We start from the raw sequence: 22,289 nt of genomic DNA, 5'->3' as shown, positions 1-22,289 counted from the left end.
GGGGGTTGATTCCCATTAAGAATTTTCCCGGTACCCTAATTAGGCGATATTTAATTAATTTTTAAACATCAATTTCACTAAGCCTTAAGGGGGCAATGAATGGTAACTATACAACGCAAACACTTGGGGTCAAATTTTTTTTTTGAAAATTCACCGAAGGGGTTGGGGGTTGATCCCCATTTACAATTTTATCGGTGCCCTAATTAGGGAATTTTTCATTAATTTCTGAAAATCAATTTCACCAAGGGCTCGGGGGAAAAAAAGATAATAATCCAATGCAAACACTTGGGATCAAAATTTTTTTTTTTGAAAATGCAGTGGGGGGCTCATGAAAATCCTTCGGCCGTCCACACAATTCGGAATTCACAAAAAAAAAAATCAAAAATCCCCTGATTAGGGCACCGGGAAAATTCTCAATCGAGAATAACCCCCAACCCCACCGATGCATTTTCCACAGAAAATTTTGACCCCAAGTGTTTGCGTTGGATAATTACCCTTTATTTATCCCGAAGACTTGGTGGAATTGATTTTCAAAAATTGATGAAAAATTCCGTAATTAGGTCACCGGTAAAATTCTTAATGGGGATCAACCCCCAAGCCCCCGGTGCATTTTCCAAAAAAAAATTTTACCCCAAGTGCTTGCGTTGGATAATTACCCTTTAGTTATCCCGAAGACTTGGTGGAATTGATTTTCAAAAATTAATGAAAAATTCCCTAGGGACTTCCGTTTCCGGGCTACGTGGAGAAAGTAGTGGGAAACCGGTGTAGCGAAAATTTTTGTTTTGTTTTTGCATTTTCTTGAGTTTGGGGAGGGAAGGGGCGGTGGGTGAGTGGATTAAGGGAGGGCGGAAAGGCTGAGAGTGGAAAAGGTGAGGAAGAAAGGTTGAAAGAAAGGGTATAGGGAGTGTTAAGGGCGAAAGCGTGTGAATGAGTGTTTTTGAGATTAGGAAGTGAAAGGGGCGAAGCGTGCGTGTTAGTGAGGAGCGGGAAGGAGAAAGGGTGCGGGAAGGGGCGGTGGGTGAGTGGATTAAGGGAGGGCGGAAAGGCTGAGAGTGGAAAAGGTGAGGAAGAAAGGTTGAAAGAAAGGGTATAGGGAGTGTTAAGGGCGAAAGCGTGTGAATGAGTGTTTTTGAGATTAGGAAGTGAAAGGGGCGAAGCGTGCGTGTTAGTGAGGAGCGGGAAGGAGAAAGGGTGCGGGAAGGGGCGGTGGGTGAGTGGATTAAGGGAGGGCGGAAAGGCTGAGAGTGGAAAAGGTGAGGAAGAAAGGTTGAAAGAAAGGGTATAGGGAGTGTTAAGGGCGAAAGCGTGTGAATGAGTGTTTTTGAGATTAGGAAGTGAAAGGGGCGAAGCGTGCGTGTTAGTGAGGAGCGGGAAGGAGAAAGGGTGCGGGAAGGGGCGGTGGGTGAGTGGATTAAGGGAGGGCGGAAAGGCTGAGAGTGGAAAAGGTGAGGAAGAAAGGTTGAAAGAAAGGGTATAGGGAGTGTTAAGGGCGAAAGCGTGTGAATGAGTGTTTTTGAGATTAGGAAGTGAAAGGGGCGAAGCGTGCGTGTTAGTGAGGAGCGGGAAGAAGAAAGGGTGCGGGAAGGGAGAGGAGGGGGGATTAGGTAGTGGTGAAGGAAGGCTTGAGGAAGGGCGCGGAGGGAAGGGGGATAGGAACGCGAGAAGGGAAAGTGTAGGTAGAGCGATAGTGAGTGGGCTGGAGGAAAAAGAACTAGGAAAGAAAGGGAGCGGATAAGGAAGAGGAGAACCGATAAAGAAGGATGGCGACTTTCTGGCAACAATCTTGTGTGACGGGGCGGATTGGGGAGTCAGAGGAGACAGGTGAGGTTAGGAGAGAAAAGCAGGCAGACGAGAGAGTAGATAGTGGGAAGGAGTACGATGGAGGGATTGAATCAGATGGGAAGGATGAAAAGGGATTGAATGAGACGATATACGAGTCAGCAGGTGAAAATGAGGTGGGAGACGACTCAGAAGCAGAGGGAAACATGGGAAGGAGGAAGTTGAAGCTAAGTGATGCGGAGAAAATACTAAGAGAGAGAATGAGGAGGCAGAGGGAATATAATTCCAGACAAGAGGAAATGGAAAGAAGGAGGGAAAGAGACGGGAAGGAGGAAGTGAGGAGACGGGCGGAGGAGAGCGAGAAGAGGAGAAGGAGCTTGGGATCGGGGGATGCAGCGGCCAAAACGGAGGCGAAGAAAAAGAAGGGAGAGGAATTGAGGGTAGGGGGAAAGGAGAAGGTAACTGAAAGCCGAGTGAACCTCATGCAATCCTTCACACTGGAAACGCTGGAGGCTCTGAAGGAGGTAAAAGAGGATAGTGGAAACACGAGAGAGGAGACTAAAAAGGTAAAGGAGAGCTGGGAGAGATGGGAGGGAAAATGGGAGGAGGAAAAGGGGAGGATTTGGGATAAACTAAACGGTATGGAGAATAAGGCGTTGACGGCTCAGGTGGAGGGAAAGAGAGACAAGGAAGAGATCAACAAAAGGATGGCGGAAATGGAGAAGAAGTGCGAGAGGATTGAACAGCTGGAGAAAGTGATAGAGGACTTAAGAAAGGGGAAAACATCTGTGCAGGGAAAGAAAGGGGGAGGGAAGGCTGTGGACGCGGGAATAGATGGCAGGCTGAGAGAACTTGAGTGGAGAGAAAAGAAGTTGAAGAGGGAAAAGAGGAGGAAAAATATGATGATTAGGAGGATAAAAGTGGGAGATGGGGATGGGAGAGGCGGAAGAGTTGATAAGGGACGTGATGGGAATAGAGGGGATACAGATAACCCCCCCCAGATGGTGGGCCAGAAAAATAGGTGGAAAGGACAGGTGGGGAGGGGAGTCGGTGTTATTGGGTCTAGGGGATAAAGGGCACAAAAGAAGGGTGATGCAGAACAAGGCCAAGTTGAGGGGAAGAAAGGAGAGGCTAGAGATCTCACAAGGAAGGAGAGGAGGACACAGTGGTTATTGGAGGGTATAGCCGAAGAAGAGGGCAAACTGGAGAAAGAAGTAGAAGTAGGGAGAGGCAGAGTATGGATAGACGGAGAATTGTGGAAGTGGGACGTGGGGGAAGTACTGAGAAACGCGAAGGGGAAGGAATGGCAGAGAGGCACAGCCAGAAGGAAGAAGAGGAATGAAGGCCAGGATTTTCTGAAAGGGGGGGGGGTCAAGTGAGTGAAGCAACGGAAGTCGCAGGCTCAAGCACGGGACAGAAGGCAGGGACAGTAGAGGAGATGGAGACACAGTAAGTGAGGCAAGCAGGGCACATGGAGACGGGGGGGATATGTGGAAAATAGGGTTTTGGAATGTAACGGGGATGCTGAATAAGGATAAAGAATTCTGGATTGGTTCGAAGAAATGGGATGTACTGATACTGTCGGAAACGTGGGTTAACAGAGCGGGGTGGAAAATAGTAAAGAAAAGGTTACCGGAAGGATACAGGTGGAGAGTTAAAGCGGCAACGAAGGAGCACAAGAAGGGAAGACCAATGGGAGGCATGATGATGGGAATAAGCAAAGGGATGTGTGGAGAGCAGTGGGGGGTGGGGTCGAAGTGGAGGAAGAGGGAAAGGAGTGATGGATGGAGGGAATCGTGAAGGATGGGGAGAGGGAGGTCAGAGTGGTGAGGGTGTATATAAACGGAGACCTGACGCAGAAGTTGGAAAAAATAAGATATGTGATGGAGGAAAACTAAGGGGAGATTAAGATAATAGGAGGGGCTTCAATGTGAGGACAGGGACAGGAAGAGGAATGTTGGATGATGGGGAGAGGAAAGGAGGAAGAACGGGAAACGACCCTCCTCTAACGATGAGGAAAGGAGGTGGGAGGAGGTGGAAAGAGGCTAATAGAGCTACTGGAGGAGACTGGCTAATCTATACTAAATGGGAACTGTGAGGGAGATGAGGAGGGAGAGTTCACCTTTGAGAGAGGGGCGAAGAGATCAGTCATTGATTATGTGTTGGTGGAGGAGAGGGGGAGAGAGGAAATAGAGAGAATGGAGGTCGGAGCAAAATGTAACTCGGATCATTTCCCGCTGGTGGTAACGATGAGAAGGAAAGAGAGCGGAGGGAAGGAGATGAGGGGAAGGAGCAGGAAAAAGAAGATAATCAGGGTATCGTTTTGGGGACAGAAGGAGAGGGAGAAGATGAGGAAGAAACTGGAGAAAATAGAGTGGAAAAAGGAGACAATAGAAGGATTGATAACGGAAGTGAAGGAAAAAGTAAAGGCGATAAAGGAGGAAATAGAGGGAAATAACAGAAGGTTCGATCATCAAAAATTTTCAAAAATTAATTAAAAATTCCCTAATTAGGGCACCGGTAAAATTCCAAATGGGAATCAACCCCCAACCCCCTCGGTGCATTTGCCAAGAAAAATGTTGACCCCAAGTGTTTGCGTTGGATAATTGACCTTTATTTATCCCGAAGACTTGGTGGAATTGATTTTCAAAAATTAATGAAAAATTTCCTAATTAGGGCACTGGTAAAATTCCAAACGAGGATCAACCCCCAACTCCTCCGGTGCATTTTCAAAAAAAAATTTGACCCCAAGTGTTTGCGTTTGATTATAATTCTTTTTTTTTCACTCGGATTTGTAAAAATCAATTAAAAATCCCCTACTGAGTGCACCGATATATCTCCCCCCCCATTAGTCTTCCCCCATCCCTCAGGTACAAATAGACAATATTTTTAATTTTTCACGGCTTTGCTTTGTATTAATTTTTGTAATTTAACGAGATGGGAACGTACAGTGAGTCGCGGTAGTGGGAGCCGTACAGTCCTCCACCATATCTCCCGCTGCGGTCTCCCGCTAGTTTCAGCGTCATACATTGGATAATTGAAAAATCATTATCAGATAATTTTTTATTATTCCAAAAGTTTTCATCTTTATGCCGTTCGGAAAACAATAGCGTTGCGACTTATTATGAGCTAATTTTATATGCATCTAAAAAATTTTCTGCTAATGCACTTTTTAAAAAAAACGTATTCATGCTAGTTTTTTTGTGAGTTAGGAGAATAATCATTTAAAAAATCAATAGAATTCAATTTCCGATATCGGATAATTTAAAGCTAATTAAGAGCTAATTTTCTACGTTTCCAAAAAAAATTTCAGCTAACCCAGTTTTTGAAAAAACGGCGTTGATGCTACCTTACCGCAAGTTAGCAGAAAAAATGCTTAAAAAATGAACAAAATTTGGTTTTCGACATGGGATAATTTAAAGCTCATTAGCAGCTATTTTTTCACGTTTCAAAAAATCATTTTTTTTTTCAAAAAATTTTTGTTTTTTTTTTTTCACAAAACGACGCATTGACATACTTTTGACCAAAATGTAGAAATGAACTACATCTCATTTATAAAAGTAGCAAAAATATCATTTTTGACATTACATAATTGAAAAATCATTACCAGATAAGTTGTTATAATTTCAAAAGTTTTCATGTTTATGCCGTTCGAAAAACAATAGCGTTGCGGCTTATTATGAGCTAATTTATATACTTCCAAAAAATTTTCTGCTAATGCCATTTTTAAGAAAAAAAAACGTATTCATACTATTTTTTTTGTATGTTAGCAGAAAAATTATTTAAATCACTAGAATTCGATTTTCGATATCAAATAATTTAATACTGATTAAGAGCTAATTTTCTACGTTCTCAAAAAGTTTTCATGTTTATGTCGTTCGGAAAACAATAGCATTGCGGCTTATTATGAGCTAATTTGAGAGAAAAGTCTGAGAATTTTTGTGGGGAAATTCCGGGAAAAATTCTAGTGCTGCACTAGAATTGAAACGCAATGTACCAGCACATGATATTTTTCCCTTCGGTACTAGAAAATTTGTCGTTTCATCACGAAATCTTCTTTATCGGCAAACGAAAAATTACTCGACAAACAAAAAAATTTTCCCCGGCCACAATTTTTATTTTTTTNATAATTTAATACTGATTAAGAGCTAATTTTCTACGTTCTCAAAAAGTTTTCATGTTTATGTCGTTCGGAAAACAATAGCATTGCGGCTTATTATGAGCTAATTTGAGAGAAAAGTCTGAGAATTTTTGTGGGGAAATTCCGGGAAAAATTCTAGTGCTGCACTAGAATTGAAACGCAATGTACCAGCACATGATATTTTTCCCTTCGGTACTAGAAAATTTGTCGTTTCATCACGAAATCTTCTTTATCGGCAAACGAAAAATTACTCGACAAACAAAAAAATTTTCCCCGGCGACAATTTTTATTTTTTTCCCCTTAATTATTCATTAATAACATCAACGTTATTTAAATTAATGTACTACAGTATCAACAAAAATGAGCCTTAAGCCAACAAATTATTTTTATAGATTTTTTTTATTGCACTTGTTCCACGATTACAGGGAATTACATTATCTTAAAACGTCATCACTGAATAATATCAGTAATTTTCAACAATTTGTACGAATTTGATATGGTTAGTCACACTTTCAGAGAAAAATTTGCCCAATAATCCCTGATTATCACATAATTCTGCAGAACACGCGCTAACGTTACCCGACGTTGAAGACGTCATTTGTAAGTCTCCACTCGGGAATCCCGACTGCAGCTGTTCGACTCACTTCAGCGAGCCGAACGTTGCCGATGTCGCGCGGACACGTACGAGGATAGGAAGAATGGCAAAAATTCTAGTGCTTGCACTAGAAAAATTCTCCAACTGCACAATAAAATTTCTAATGTTACCAAGAATTAATGAAGTTTTTCTCACAATTTTCGACGGAATTCCCCACAAAATTGACACCGGGAAATTTTCTAGTGCCAGCTCTAGAATTTTTCTCGTGCTTCTTTACAAAAATTGATCAACTTACAGCAAAATTTCCGTGCTGATCTAGAATTTTTATTCTTATTTCGATTAAAATATGGGAGTTCGGCAGTTTGCGCCTCGTTTCTGGTGCAGAGCCCTAGAATTTTTCCCTGACTTTTCTCTCCGTGCATCCAAAACTTGCCATATATTAGCGAATAAATGATTCAAAAATGAACAAAATTTGATTTTTGACATCCGATTATTTAAAGCTCATTAGCAGCTATTTTTTCACGTTTCAAAAAATAAAACAAGTGGATAATTGCATTTCCTGTAAGTGCGTATAGTTTTGTTGCTAAAAGATTAGAAATATGCTTTCTAATGTATGGTCTATTTTAGAAATTTTTATTTTAGTATTATTTTCAACTTCCCGACCCGGAGGAAGTTATTTGGTAATGATTTTTCAATTATGCAATGAGAAAAATGATTTTTTTTGCCACTTTTATAAATGAGATTGAGTTAATTTCTATATTTTCGTCAAAAGTATGTAAATGCGTCGTTTAAAAAGAAAAATTGAAATTTTTTTATTTAAAAAATTATTTTTTTTTATTCAAAAAATTATTTTTTTTTATTTAAAAAATTATATTTTTTTGAGAGTGGCTGTAGTGGTCACGCGGGGAGTGTGTGGCTCCGGCGGTCATCCAAGCTAAGCAGCGTTCAGTCTGCCCAGTACTTGGATGGGTGTCCGCTTCGGCCCACCTAACCGCGTGGGACTACAGTCACTAGGCACGAATGTAGGCAACCACTGTACCCATTGAGTCAGTGTGACCAATGGACTCAGTGGAATCCCTGCGTTATCGGCCGGCTGCACGACTGAGGTTTTCCATGGTTTCCCTGGCAGTCCAATCCCGAATGGGGTGCAGTTGGTGATAAAGTAAGTCGGCCCATGGTAACGCAGATAGGGAAGAGAACAAAATGTAAAACTCGAGAGGGTATACATATGGAACCAAAAATAATAATATATTTGTTGAAAAAAAAAATTCTGCAATTTTTTGAAACGTGAAAAATAATTGCTTATGAGCTGTAAAGTATCCCATGTCGAAAACCAAATTTTGTTCATTTTTTAAGCATTTTTTCTGCTAACTTGCGGTAAGGTAGCATCAACGCCGTTTTTCCAAAGAATGGGTTAGCTGAAATTTTTTTCGGAAACGTAGAAAATTAGCTTTTGGTTAGCTCTAAATTATCCGATATCGAAAATTAAATTCTATTGATTTTTTGAATAATTTTTCTGCTAACTTACAAAAAAGCTAGCAGAGACACGTTTTTTTCAAAAACGGTATTAGCAAAAAATTTTTTGAAGGCATATAAAAATTGGTCATAATAAGCTGCAAATTGTCCAACATTGAAAATTCGATTCTGCCACTTTTGCCTGCTAGGTTAACATATGTCGTGGGAATGTCTCAAAAAATCACCACTTTTTTTAATATACAGGGTGTAAAATTATTGATGGTATACCTCCCGGCCACAGATTCAGGAACCCCCCCCCCCTGAATGCTAGAAAAATGAAAAAAAATTAATCATTTAACCAATTTTGAGTAATCAACGATTAACAAAAGCCAATGAGGATGCCGGGCTATGGCGCGTAAGAGTGAGTGGTAGGGGTTGACTGGAGTTTAGCAACAGCGCGTTAGAGCTGTCGAAACTTCAGGGAGAGAAGTTGAGTGACACTGCTCTGCCATCAATTATCTACTTTTTTGAGAATGAAAAATTTGATTGGTAATATTTAACCGATAACTGACTGATATTCTTTTAGCCAGTGAAATCCTTCAAAGCTTTCTGAATCCAAATTTGATGGAAATCGAAATTTCAATGGAATTTTCATTTTGCTTCGGGGTTTCACCATACTCTACGGTCCATTTTGCCTCGCAGCTACTGCTATTGAAGTATGATATGTCGCAATACTAGCCTAGTCATAGAAATCAATTGACAGACCCGTAGAGATGATTCATGGAAGGATTTCTAGTGAAAAACGCGAAAATTCATGGTTTTTATTTTTTTTGAATGTGTACCAGTCGGAATTTTAGAACTTTTTTTTTCTCCAAAATGTAGAGAATTGAGGCTAGAATCACGTCAAATTTTGACAAAGTGGTAGAAAAATCTGTACCTATAAAAATTACTTTTTAAAAGAAAGAAGTGTTGATTAAAAATATCATTCAGCAATAAAAAATAAAATGAAAATTTTTTTCTCCAATTCTGAGATATTTTTAATTTTTCAGAATTTTTTCAGATTTTTAAATAGCTTTTAAGTACGCAAAAACAAATAAAATTGAAAAAAACAATTTTTTGAACATGAAAATTCAGGGAATCAATATAATGATCTGAAATTTTGCACAGAATTGTTTTTTTAGGTCATGAATATGTGAAAAAATTACCGCATTGAAATTCGCTGGAGGCAGATTCTTCATGCTTATCCGGCTAGACTCTTTTAATAAATTTTTTTTCTAGCCTTTCCATCCATTTTTCATGAGGAAAAGGAATGTGTCCGTGGAAACTTTATTATTAATGAACTTACAAACCCCAGGACGGGGGGTTTTTCATCTGAAAAACCGAAAATAGGTGTACTAGTCGTGCGCAACCAGTACACGACAGGTGCAGAACTCATGCGCAATTAGTGGGTCACAAGTGCACTACTCGTGCGTGTAATTAGTGCATCAATTGCGCACGAGTAGTAGCCTTGTAACTCGCTAATTGTGCATGAGTTCTACACCTGTGGTGTACTGGTTGTGCACGACTAGGACACCTATTTACGATTTTTCGGCTGAAAAATAGGGATGCGCGATGTTAAAAGGAACATCGAAATCGTCAAAATCGATATCAATGAAAAAAATTGATTTTAGAAAACCGATTCTTCAAAAAAAAAAATCGACGAACCGATATATCGGTATTGTTTTTTTTTGTTTCAAGAATGTTTCAAAAATTCAAAATTGATCCTTTTCATCGAATTTTTGGGGAGAGTAGGGCAAAATGGTGGAATTGGTCAGAATAAGGGTTAACCAGAAACAGTTGAGCGATGATTAATCCAGTAATGGTTAAACGTGGAAGAATATAAAAAGAAAACAAGAATTCACCTAATTTATTTTATTGACTCATTTCTGAAGTATTCAGAGTAGGCCGATAGAACTTATTTGTATTTTTAGTTCGACATTTATGTCGATTATGCATTTATCTTGACAAGATCAATGCGGGCGCTCTCGCGCGCGCTGATCTATTCATTTGTTGAAATGAAGAAATGGAATTCATTGGATTTAATTTTCTCATGAATATCTTATAAATATTGATAATGAATCAAAGAGAATTCGACTAATGATTGAAGTGAATAGCGAAGTAGAGTAAAAGAATCTATAAAGAATTTTTCATTTTCAATTAATTATCTTCAATTTTTTTAAATAATCGGTCTCCATAAAAGGACAGAATTTATTAATTTCACCGATGATATATATACATGTGAAACATCTATATATATATATATATATATATATATATATATATAGATGACGTGAAAAAAAAATTTACCACTGAAGAATTTGAAATTATGTCACTCAAGAATTTGAAAATGCCGCGTGTTTTTTTTTTTTGAATAACTTCGTGTCACATATTGACCAATCAGAATTAAGGATTAGCGGTCAGGCAGTTTCGAGATATTTCGATATAAAACAACTTCACGTTTCTTTTATCTTTAGTCAATAGGACAACAAATAATTGGTATCACCCCTACTTATCACGGATACAGTTGATTACGGGACAAATGATCACAAATCTGATCACATGGACAAGTCCACAAATCCTATCACAAGCTGTTTTGAACACTGTTTTGATCACTATGCAGTCGTCAATGATGAGCCCAGAGCCAATAATATGATGGAAGGTTGGCATAATGCTTTTCATCAATGTGTTGGTAGAAATCATGAGCAGTTGGGCAGATTTATCAATGCTTTGAAAGTCGAGCAAGCGTTGACTACCACCGCATAGAGCCGAGCGGTAATCACAGTATTGTAATCACAGTATTTCTTCCGCTTCCTTGATGAAATGCGACGGCCAGCATTAAATTGCTCCCAAATCACTTTAGATGACGCTTGCTCGACTTTCAAAGCATTGATAAATCTGTCCAACTGCTCATAATTTCTACCAACACGTTGATGAAAAGCATTATTGATATTGATTGAGCATTAACCTTCCATCATATTATTGGTCCTGGGCTCATCATTGACGATTGCATAGTGATCAAAACAGCTTGTGATAGAAGGATTTGTGGTGACTTGTCGATGTGATCACTTCTCCTGTGATCAATTGTCGTGATCAGTTGTCCTGTGATCAATAGAGGTGCAATCTAATAATTTTAAGAGAGGTTAAAAAACTTTTTTGTCTTCGCGCCGAGAAGCAGATAGTCTTTTCAGATTTAAGCGCCCTCACCATGTACGGCGACACTATCTGAGCAGATTATCTGTCTCTCGGCGCGACGACAAAATAGCCGACCGCCAGCTCGTTCTGACCTTCATATTTCGCCAATTCTCATCAGATCATAACGAAAGTGCAATTAAACAAGCAGGGGTTCGAGCCTATCCGGGAGAAGGCATGTGACCGTTACTTGTTGCGTTATAAGTCCTTTGCTTTTTTTTATTTCCACCAATTCCATTGGTAGTAAGCTTCCGAATGAATCCGTAGCAATAGACCTTTGCATTCTGGAAATCTAGGGGAAATATTTATTTCGTTCATTCAACGAAAAAATCTCCGAAAAAACCATGGAAAATTCTGATAAATATTGAACTTTACAATGATATACACTTGAGCGCTCAAAAACCATGATTTATATGTAAATTCGATAAAGTGTCCGCAAATCCTAGGGGAATTAACATGGGAAAAAAGTGTCCGCAAATCTAGTGACTCTCAGAATGAAAAGGTCTATTCACTGTCCTTGTAACAGGCACACAACTATAACTCCATGTTACATGGTATCTACAGAAAGATATTCAACCTTTTAATGAAATATATTCCTACCTATAAAAGGAGATACATTCGATATATCTCGAATCGCTTAAGTAATATATAGATACAATTGTCAACATAAATTCTGTCCTAGCTTGAACTGAGTATGGCATGTGATTGGCCAGTTAAGGATATCCCTCATTCCTCATTGGCCATGAGCCCTCACTTAGTTAAGGTTAGTAGGACAGAACTTTTGTTGACGATTGTATATCTCGAAATCGCCTGACCGCTAATCCTCAATTCTGATTGGTCAGTGAAAAACACGCGGTATTTTCAAATTCTTCAAACTTACGAATTATTCTTAGCGTCATATTTTCCAATTTGCTCGTGTTTATCATGCACAAAATTAATTGATTCTTTCTTTTTGGATTTTCATTCATCATGTAATTTTATGAATTTCATTCATTTTAATTTTTTTCATTACCTTCTTTTTTGCGAATGTAATAAATTTAATTCACTCTCATTTTAACGTGGATACGTCTATAGTTTCATTATGTCGGGGTCGGTCATTTTGAAAAACGGTCCTTATGTTTAGCACCATTTATCGGAATTCTAGAAAATTCTAGACATTTCGAGGTAATTCAAGGAGTTTCTAGGAATTTCGAGGGCATTTAGAGTTTCGTGAAATTTGGAGGGAATTCGAGGAGTTTCTGGAAAATTCGAGAGAATTCAAGCAGTTTCTAGAAAATTCGAGGAAGTTATCCTGTTTTCTGGACAATTTTAACGAATTCTCTGGTTTTCTAAAAAATTTGAAAAAATTCTCAGGTTGTCTAGAAAATTCTAGAAAATTCGCCGGTTTTCGAGAGAGTTCTAGGAAATTCTTCGATTTTCTAGAAGATTCGAGGAAATTCTCCGGTATTTTAGAAAATTCTAGAGAATTCGCTGGTTTTCAAGAAAACTCTAGAAAATTCTCCGGTTTCCTAAAAAGTTCGAGAAAATGATCAGATTTTCTAGGAAATACTTTACTGTTCTGAAAAATTCGAAAAAATATTTTTTTTTCTAGAGAATTCTAAAAAAATTCGCCGGTTTCTTATAAAACCGAGAAAATTCGCCAGTTTCTCAGAAAAGTCTAGAGAAACGTGTGATTTTTCTTTTCATTCGAAAAGAATCTAAAAAATTATTCGGTTTTCTAGAAACTCCACAGGTTTTCATGAATAATTCCCAAAAAATTGTTTGCTTTTGTTGATTCATAACACTTCCTTTATTTTGCAACAATTACGGGTATTGATCGGATCTTATTTACTAAAGATGAAAGAAACCTGAAGTTATTTTATACCGAAATTATCTCGAAATTGTCTGACCGCTAATCCTCAATTCTGATTGGTCAATGAGTCACGTGAAGTCGCTGAAAAAAATCCCTGGTATTTTCAATTTCTTCAAATTCCAAAAATTTGTTCTGCGTCATATTGTTCATTTTTTCATGTGTGAAGTTTATCTTTATATCAAAACATGTCTAAATTGCCTAATTGTTGATCATGAGAAAAAAAACAGTATTTCTAAATTTTTTCAACTTACAAATAATTCTTCATTTCCCAAATTTTAATTTTTTCATATTTATCATACGCAAAAATGATTAATTCTTGCTTCTTAGATTTTCATACATAAATTCCAAACTTTACCAAATTCATGAAAGTTCTTCAGTTTCCCACATAATTCGAGAAAAATCTTTGAAGCTCTCCGGTTATCTGGAAAACTGTGAAATTTTCCAAAGAATTCAAGAAATTTTTTCAGTTTTTTAGGAAATTAATTCATAACCCTCTCCTCATTTTTCAACAATTTCCGATTTCAATCAGATTATTTTAAAAAGTATGTTCGAAACGCAACTAAAATCTCCATGTTATTCACGGTCGACTACTTCAGCCATCTCCGAACATCTCCGTGACCCTTCGGGTCAACGGACATAGGTCAGCGCGGTACTCACTAATAACGTTAACGTTTAGAATAGACAATAGAAAGGCTAGAAAAAAACATTATATATATATATATATATATATATATATATATATATAATTTTATTCATGTTGATTGTGGGCGAGAACAATTGAGGTGAGCAAACAAGAGGGTATTAAAAATCAAAATTTGTTTGTCGAAAGAAGGGGCAGGCGGTGAGCAACTCAATTCAACTCGAAATTTCGTTGCCTGAGCGCGCCACTTCCCGATACTATATGGGTATCGACATGAAATTCACTCCGCTTCTCTCTCTCTCAAGTTTCGACAGCTCTAACCACTGATCTCTATACTGACTGGATAGACTATCCTTACGGGCCGAGTACGCTGGAAACCAGGGTTGCCAGATAAATGAGAGCTCTCGTCGCCAACGGCCACCTTCTATGTCGCCAAAATTGCCACCAGTCGACGCTAGTGTCGCCAAAAAATCGCCAAATTCACTATTATTTTTTTTTCATTTAAATAATCAATGTCAACATCACTTGCATCTATATATACATGTATATTATTGATGAGTTGGTGAATGTAAATGACGGAGATGTATATTTAATGTTATAAAATCATTTTATTTAGTCAAATAAATCAAGGGCCAATATTTTTCTATAACAGTTATTTTTCGTAATAGCATATTACAAATACAAGCCAAAATAGTCATTTTCGATGAGATTAGACTTTTTTTGTCACATAGAATTTCATATTTTCTAACATATCACATATGTAATGGATACAATAAAATTATCATTACATGATAAAGGTATATTTACTCATAGAAAACAAAATATATCAAATATAAAATCTTTCACATCACTTCAACTACTTATAGTCTAAAACGTTCATAATAAATCCGACTTTTCCCTTAATTATCCACTTCGGTGAAGAGTTTGAAAACTTCTTCCATTTGTCGTGTCTCTTCACTTGTACTGTCAGTCGTTGCGGTGTACATATTTTTTGAATTAAAAAGTCCTACCATAGTGGGAGTCGGTTCAAACGTGGAACAGCATTTACCAAAAACTTGAAAATGTACCTTAATTTGCAACAGTGATTGTAGGAGTTCCATTTCCATTTTATTCCTTGTTTTCGTTTTTGTCAAGTTCATGATGGAAAAAACTCGCTCGACGCAAGCATTGCTTGTTGGAACAGTCAACATCTTGATGACCGCGGCAGCTAATTCTCTGAAAAAATATTTCCCTGAAGCATCTTGATGCACGTAAAGTTTTGCCCAACATTCAACGATATTTGATGACTGTTTGCCAGACAATAGCTTTTTCCATTCAATAAACAAAAGCTTATCCCACTGTAACTCATACAATGATTCATCATGTTCTGAATTAATGAAGTTTTTCAATATTTTGAAAACATTGGCGAATTTTGGCCTATCATGATTCAAACATGTTGATGGACTGAACAATTTATACTGTTTAAAAATATCTGTTTTGTCGGGCAATCTCTGAGCCATTTGATCCAAGAGAACTTTTAAAAAATTGAAACATCTTTGTTTTAAATTCAAAGCTGGAACTGAATCTATTTGATATTCGGACAATTCTCGTGTAAATCCATGCCCAAAATCTACCGCCTCAACAGGTAAAAAAGCTAATTCATTCTTCAATGCATCACATACCTGATTGAGGAGAGGAACCCCATCATGAACTTGAACCATAAATGCAGGTTTTAATAGTTTGCTAGCGAAAGTAAGGAACGTCAGGTACATAGCCTCTGAGGCAGAGCCTACATCAACTTTATCAGATTGAAATACAATATTCAGTTTTTGCATCTCGTGAAGAATCGGTTTTAAAAATACGAGATATAAACGGTTAACATCATCTTGGAGCATCGAGTTCAGTTGCCTCGCCGTGTAATTTTTCTCAGTTTTAGCAGCAATTTCAAAATTAAGTTTCAACTCAACTCATTGGTCTAAAACTCTATCAACCGCACTACTAATAGAAAGCCAACGAGTATCTGATAACTGAATCAGTTTAAGTCGGCTCGCTGGCAGTAATCGAGAGTTACTACCGCATTTCCAAAAGTGCGAATGTACACTGGGGAGAATTTAAGTTGGTAGCCTTCACTGTCTTCACGAACTTTTTTTTCCCAGTGTATAGTATCTGTACCGTTTGTTGATAAACAAATAGCATGGTGAGGTCTGTGATCACAATCGTTGAACTGGGACATTATAATATTTCGTGTTCTTGTTTCTCGAGAGCCGTAAGTTATACATGACTACCAGAATATGAGGTAGAATTGTAACGAATTAGCAACGAAGAGTTTCTCTTCATTTTATGGAAAAAAAAACGTATATTCATACATTTCATTTCTAACTGCTAAAATTTGAAAGTAGCCCAATTGTCGCCAAGTCGCCAACAATCAAAATAAGGCGCCAAACGTGAGTTGAAAGTCGCCCATTTGGCGCCAAGTCGCCCAATCTGGCAACCCTGCTGGAAACTGAGGGCCTTGAATATCGTCGCGACCGTATGAGAGTGGTCTTCGGTTTTACCCCCACTATTCCGAGTTCGTAGCTCCTACCATGGGAGTGGGGAGAATTCTAACCAAAACCGAAGACCATTCTCATATGGTCCATTCTCCCTTGTATGGCCTCAGAACTACAGGATGCCCCAATGCGCTTGCGCGACTAGAATGCTAGATAGTGGGGATGGTTGTCTGACTGTCATTTTTCTGGTCCCATAACCCCCAAATATCTGTCATTTCGGTATGACTGCCAATCAACAACGAATACCTGGGCATTACCTGTTGACGAATGTCTTTAGGAAGAGTTCAGTTGTCAGTGAGTTTACGAAATAATTCGTTCCTTCCATTCTGTAAACTTTCACAAAAATGGTTCGGTGTGAATACTGCAAAAAAAGATCCACCAAATCGGAAGAATTGTCTTTCCATAAGTTTCTGATTTTGTATCAGTGAAATGTGTAATGCAACTATAAGGAGATATTGCAGGAGGTAATGTATATGAAACATAGGCTCCAAACATAATAAAAAGAAAGAGTAAATATGAATTGCATTCGACAATGCAAGGCAATAATTTGGAGATATGAGAAGCTCACTAATGGTGATAAAATAATAAAACTGGCGGTGATATAACTCGCACAGTCTGTTGAATAATGTCTTTGTTGTATTGTATTAGTCCTTGAAATTATGAAAAATAATTTTAATAAATCCCACGTGTCATTTTCTATTGCAGAAAAAGATAGAATTATTTCAATTAGATTTTTTTATTTTATTTTATTATATTTCAATTAGATCTGCATGGAATTGTCCTTATCACTCCGCCCATGCTATTTCACTTAAACCTGATCAAAATCGAGCTTCTATTATCTTTTTGTTTCATCCTCTCCTGTAACGATAATGTCACCTCATTGCACCACACAATATCTATTTTAAAAAGAGGATTTATATTCATGTAAGAATTTGTCGGAAGATGAATGGTTTTTCCACTTTCTGTGTTTATTCCCCCCGGCAATCGTCCCAGTTATCATTTCAATTGACGACAATGAAAATCCTCCCTTCAAATCTCGATATTGTCTAATACAACATCAGAAAAATGTCCATTCAATTTTCCAACTTTACCAGGTCACATTACCGACCCTCCACTATGCGACTACGGTCGCGCAAGCGCGCTAACGGCGCGCTTAGTTCCTAGACCGTACAACGGAGGCACTGGGTAAACGTCCAACTTGGGCCACCAGTGTCTTACAGGATAGTCTATGGAGTTCGCCGGCAGCCGCCATACGAGACAGATGTTCGTCCGCCTCGTAGAATATATTCTACCTTGTCCCTTTACTTTTAGTTCCTTTCTATCCCCTTCTTTTATTTCTTTTTTCTTCTTTTCTCCTTTTCCTATATCTTCATTTCTTTCTTCCAAAAGTAAAGGTTGGCGGTTCCGATAATTTACAACAATTTTTAAATAGTTGTCGACGGACTCCCCGGAAATTCAATAAGGACAGTTTAAGTGCTAGATTGTTCCATCAGTGGTTAAGTGTTTCGAAGAATTTTAAAACCAGAAATTTATCACATCTGAAAATTAATTATAGGACCGAAGAACTAAATCTGATAGCGAATTAAGTTTTTCATCCAGTTTTTCATTCAGTGAATTAAACTCAATGAATTGATAGTGTTTGGACGATATTTTATTTTAGCCTTTGGAATCGAATCTCCTCGAAGGTCAGAATTCGCATTCCAAGGCTCGGACAGTATAATAAAGATTTTCAAAACAAACAGTGACCTTGGGATTTAGGGATCCAGTATATTGGACATTCACATCAAGACAAAACAAATTTTGGAATGTTTTCGAGTCAAGCTGCTAGTAGATTTAAATCAGTGCTTCCCTCTATGAGAGTTCTCTGACATCTCCTTTTGGATTTTATGAACTGAAAGTTGTCCTGATTTCGAGTTTCTCGAAGCATTGGACAGATGTCATTATATGGAGGAGAAATGGTGCTTGCCTCTACAATAGTCAGAGGATAACCATACCGAACAGAAGAAGAAGGATAGTCTATCCAGTTAGTATAGAGATCAGTGGCTCTAACGCTCTGGGAGCCTATTCTCGAATTGAAATCGTACGTTCGACTTCAACAACGGCCTTTAAGACGTACTACGAGTCGCATGCGACCTATTGAAATCGAACACACGATTTCAACTCGAGAATAGACTCCCTGTTACTAAACCTCACTCAACCCCTTACCATTCACTCTTACGCGCCATAAACCGGCCTCCTCATTAGCCTCTGTTAATCGTTGATTACTCAAAATTGGTTAAATCATTAATTTTTTTTTCATTTTTCTAGCATTCAAGGGGGGCCTGCGCCCGGGAGGTATTCTACGAATAAAGTTACAACCTGTATATAGCTACGCTTGAGCCGCGTTAAATGATTAATTTTTTATTTATGAACATTATAAATATTCATCGTTTATTTATAATTGATTGACGAAAGTTGAAAATTTCAAATGCGTTGAAATCGCTAATGACATCACAAGGGTGATCGAACGCTCGACCAATCACAGAATGGCTCAAACCAATCTAACCCAATCTTCACGTGCGCCTTATCCAATGGATGACGGCCACTCCACTCTCAGCATTACTTATGCCATTTGTGACGTCATGACCGAAATAATAGGTTTCAAAAACGTCTAATTTTCAATCGATTATTATAAAATATCCAGGCAATATTTATCTATACCAACTCCTGTCACAATTGACTGATTGCAATTTCTTCCTTTCAGTCGTTCCGAGGAACTTTCGTCTATTAGAGGAGCTAGAGCAGGGACAGAAAGGGGTAGGGGATGGAACTATCAGTTGGGGACTGGAGAACGATGATGACATGACTCTCACTCACTGGACTGGGATGATTATAGGACCGCCCAGGGTGAGGATCTTCAATTTTTTATGTATTGACAGATATTTGAGGAATGTGAGGAGGATGATGAAGATAATGGGGATTTTTGGTTTCAGACGCCATACGAGAATAGAATGTATAGTTTAAAGATAGACTGTGGTCAGCGATATCCTGATGATGCTCCAAACGTGAGATTTCTGAGCAGGATTAATATGAACTGCATCAACATTACCACTGGAGCGGTAGTAAATTATTTTTGGTTCTTTTTAGTTTTACTGGTTCGGTAGAGTTGGGTGTAGGTGAGGTAAAATGGATCTTCGTTGATCATCATTTCGAAAAATGACACCTGAAAAATACCTTTAAGGCCCGGGTGTACTATCTTTCGAACGTTATCTCGATGTTTTTTTTCATCGTTCGTCATCTGAAATTGTCAATTAAGTCCTGCATCATGTAGAAGTTTTGAAAAATTATGAATGAATAATCAAAAAAAAGTAGAAAAAATTGTTAATTTTTTCAAAGAGCGTTTTTAATTTATATTCAGAGTAAGTTGAATAACACGAAATTCAAAAATGTATCTGATTTACGGTGACAAATGGCGGCCTGTCACCCAATATCATGCAGGGGGAAGACTGATTTCGTAAATGTTTTCCCACACTGCACAGGGACATTTATTACGGAAAAGGCTCTTTGAAAAAAGTTGTAATATTTTAGAGAATTTTTTAATCACACTTTTATCACATAAAAATGGCACTGTTTTGAAAATTGAGATACCTAGCTGTCACTTCCCATGAGCAGTTAGTGTATTGTTATCTACCATGGAAAACGATAGCTAATAGATAATTTACCATGGCGAATCAGATATTTGTAATTTCCATTTTGTTCAACTCATTCTGAATCTCAATTAAAAACGCTCTTTGAAAAAGTTCAGAATTTTTTATATTTTTTTTTATCATTCTATCATAATTTTTGGGAATTTCTACATGATGTACCACTCAATTGACAATTTTGGATTACGAAAGATGAAAAAAATCCAGATAACATTCGAAAGATAGTACACCCGGGCCTTGAAAAGAAAAAAATTATTGATGAATTTTAATGTGCCGCTCTTGATTTGTTGATAATTGAAAACGGACCAATTTACCCTTTATACCACTTGACAAACCCCATTCGACCAATGTACCCTTTAGTCCCCTAAAATGAATTCGATCTAGTCGATTAATTTTGTCAGATTTCTCTATTGACCCAGGAATAAAATCGTTCATTATCAATTGATTTTAATGTACTTTTGACATACTTCATCAATGACAGATGCATGTATTTCTATCCCGGAATGAAATCCATTCAATTGATAATAATACATTGTATTTCTGGGTCTATGGCCCGATTGCACCAAACCCAGTTAAGAAAATCCTCAATTAAATATCGGAATAAATAAAAATAATCTATCGATCAATTTCGATTGAATGTTTATCTCAGTTATTTCACCAAAAAACGTAGTGTATCGATGTATAATCGCTACTCACCAATAATATCAACAAGTATGAAGTATTTAGTCGATATTCATGACCGAATGACTAAATAAAAGTTTTCTACAACGAATTCTTAAAATTGTTCAACTGGGGAATAAATTTACTCTAGAGATAGATTTATTCAGATTTATTCAGACGATTTATTTGGCTAACAGGGCTTGGTGCAACCGACCTTATGTAAAAACTTAACAAATTTCATTTGGTTAATTATTAAATTATCTCGAGAATGGTTCCCATCCAAATTTCAATCAATAGAATTTCAATATTTAATTGTTATTTTATATAGTCAACACGGTAGTCAACTGATAATTTTTGATAATTCCACTGGTATTTTTTCATGTTGATATACAGGGTGTCCCGCAACTACTATTTTTCCATGAAGGGTATTGAAGAGGGTGCTTTTTGAAGTGTAAAGTTCCTCCTCCATTTTTGGATCAGACCATTCTAAAATTTTTAATTTTTTAAAATAATTTTGGCCGACTTTTTTTTCATAGTCCGTTACTACTTATTTCAGGGCCGCAACAAAACTTTTTGGAAATAGTTAAATTTTTTTTTTCTCTCCATTTTTGTTACTTTTTTGGCGTAGTTCATTTTCCCACATTCCCCCTCGGCCCCTCGCGGCCCAATTCCTTTCAGGGAAAATAAATAAAGAGAATATTAAATTGAAATATTGAATTTTTTTTTTGTAGGGGGAGGGGAGTCCAAATACCATTCGTCAAGCCTGTCATTTACCAATCCAATTAATGTTAAACCCACTTCCCTTCTCTCCTCGGCGCATAATTACTCGAAAATTCTCAAACATTCTTGAAAAATCTTGGTAAAATTGTCATTTCGGACATTTACAATGATGGCAACAGAGATTTTTTTGGAATATAGCATCAGCAGTGCCACTCCATGATTTGGTATGCTTTTGCAATTCCTCGGCGCATGCGTCTGATGTCAGTGACCTAAAAACAACTAAATCCCCATCAATTCCTCACACCGAAAGGAAAAATCGATATTTTACAGATGCAAAATTACGTAATCGCAAATTACTCTGAGATAGATCATTCGCATCCCCAGCCCACGATTTGTTGTGATTTAGGAATTCCTTGGCGCATGCGCTTGGAGTCAATAGCACAGATAGCCCAAAATTTTCCAAAAACGATGGAAAAATGAATATTACTTGGACTAAAAATGACGCCACCGAAGAACACTCTAGAATATATCATCTACACAACCAACCCATAATTCGATATGATTTCAGAAAACCTCGGCGCATGCGCCTGATGTCAGTGGCCTTGTGAAACCAAAAAATTCCTCCAGGACAATGGAAAAACAGATATTCCAGGAGATCACATTAAGTCATCTCAAATGCGCTTGAGATACATCGTCCACACACCTAGCCAATGATTTTGTTTAATTTCGGGATTCCGCCACAACTTATTCGCCCAATGGCGTCCATTTACGTGCAGTCAAATCAGAAATTCATCATTCAATTTCTGGGAAATCAAGAAAAAGGCGTGAATGATCGACATGAGAGCTTCCGGAATTCCTCTCGCGTTTCCCAGAGCTTCTTCATATCATTAGGGATGTGTGATTGCAAGGATTATGGCCAAGCGGCCAGACTTAGTCACCCAATGGCATGAGTTCTCGTGCAGTCAAATCAGAAATTCATCATTAAATTTCTGGAAAATAAAGAAAAGC

At 37.7% G+C, this 22,289-nt stretch overlaps 1 protein-coding gene across 4 annotated transcripts in view; it reads left to right on the top strand.

Moving 5' to 3' along the window:
* LOC107039975 (ubiquitin-conjugating enzyme E2 variant 2) overlaps nucleotides 1-22,289 on the top strand; it is a 42,681-nt gene that overhangs the window by 8,203 nt on the left and 12,189 nt on the right. Inside the window, exons 1-3 of one of the 4 annotated variants that reach the window (XM_015259859.2) lie at nucleotides 16,423-16,512; nucleotides 18,962-19,104; nucleotides 19,191-19,319. In XM_015259859.2, the coding sequence (XP_015115345.1) occupies nucleotides 16,440-16,512; nucleotides 18,962-19,104; nucleotides 19,191-19,319 (345 nt within the window). In that variant the 5' untranslated portion in view covers nucleotides 16,423-16,439. Of the gene's footprint in view, nucleotides 1-16,422; nucleotides 16,513-18,622; nucleotides 18,856-18,961; nucleotides 19,105-19,190; nucleotides 19,320-22,289 lie in introns of those variants that run through there. The other 3 variants (XM_015259857.2, XM_015259858.2, XM_015259860.1) reach the window with 3 other exon arrangements.

Source organism: Diachasma alloeum, unplaced genomic scaffold, assembly GCF_001412515.2.
Source record: "Diachasma alloeum isolate Michigan unplaced genomic scaffold, Dall2.0 Dall_scaffold_00314, whole genome shotgun sequence".
In the NCBI taxonomy this organism is placed as follows: Eukaryota; Metazoa; Arthropoda; class Insecta; order Hymenoptera; family Braconidae; genus Diachasma; species Diachasma alloeum.
This window is presented reverse-complemented; position numbering and strand designations above follow the sequence as displayed.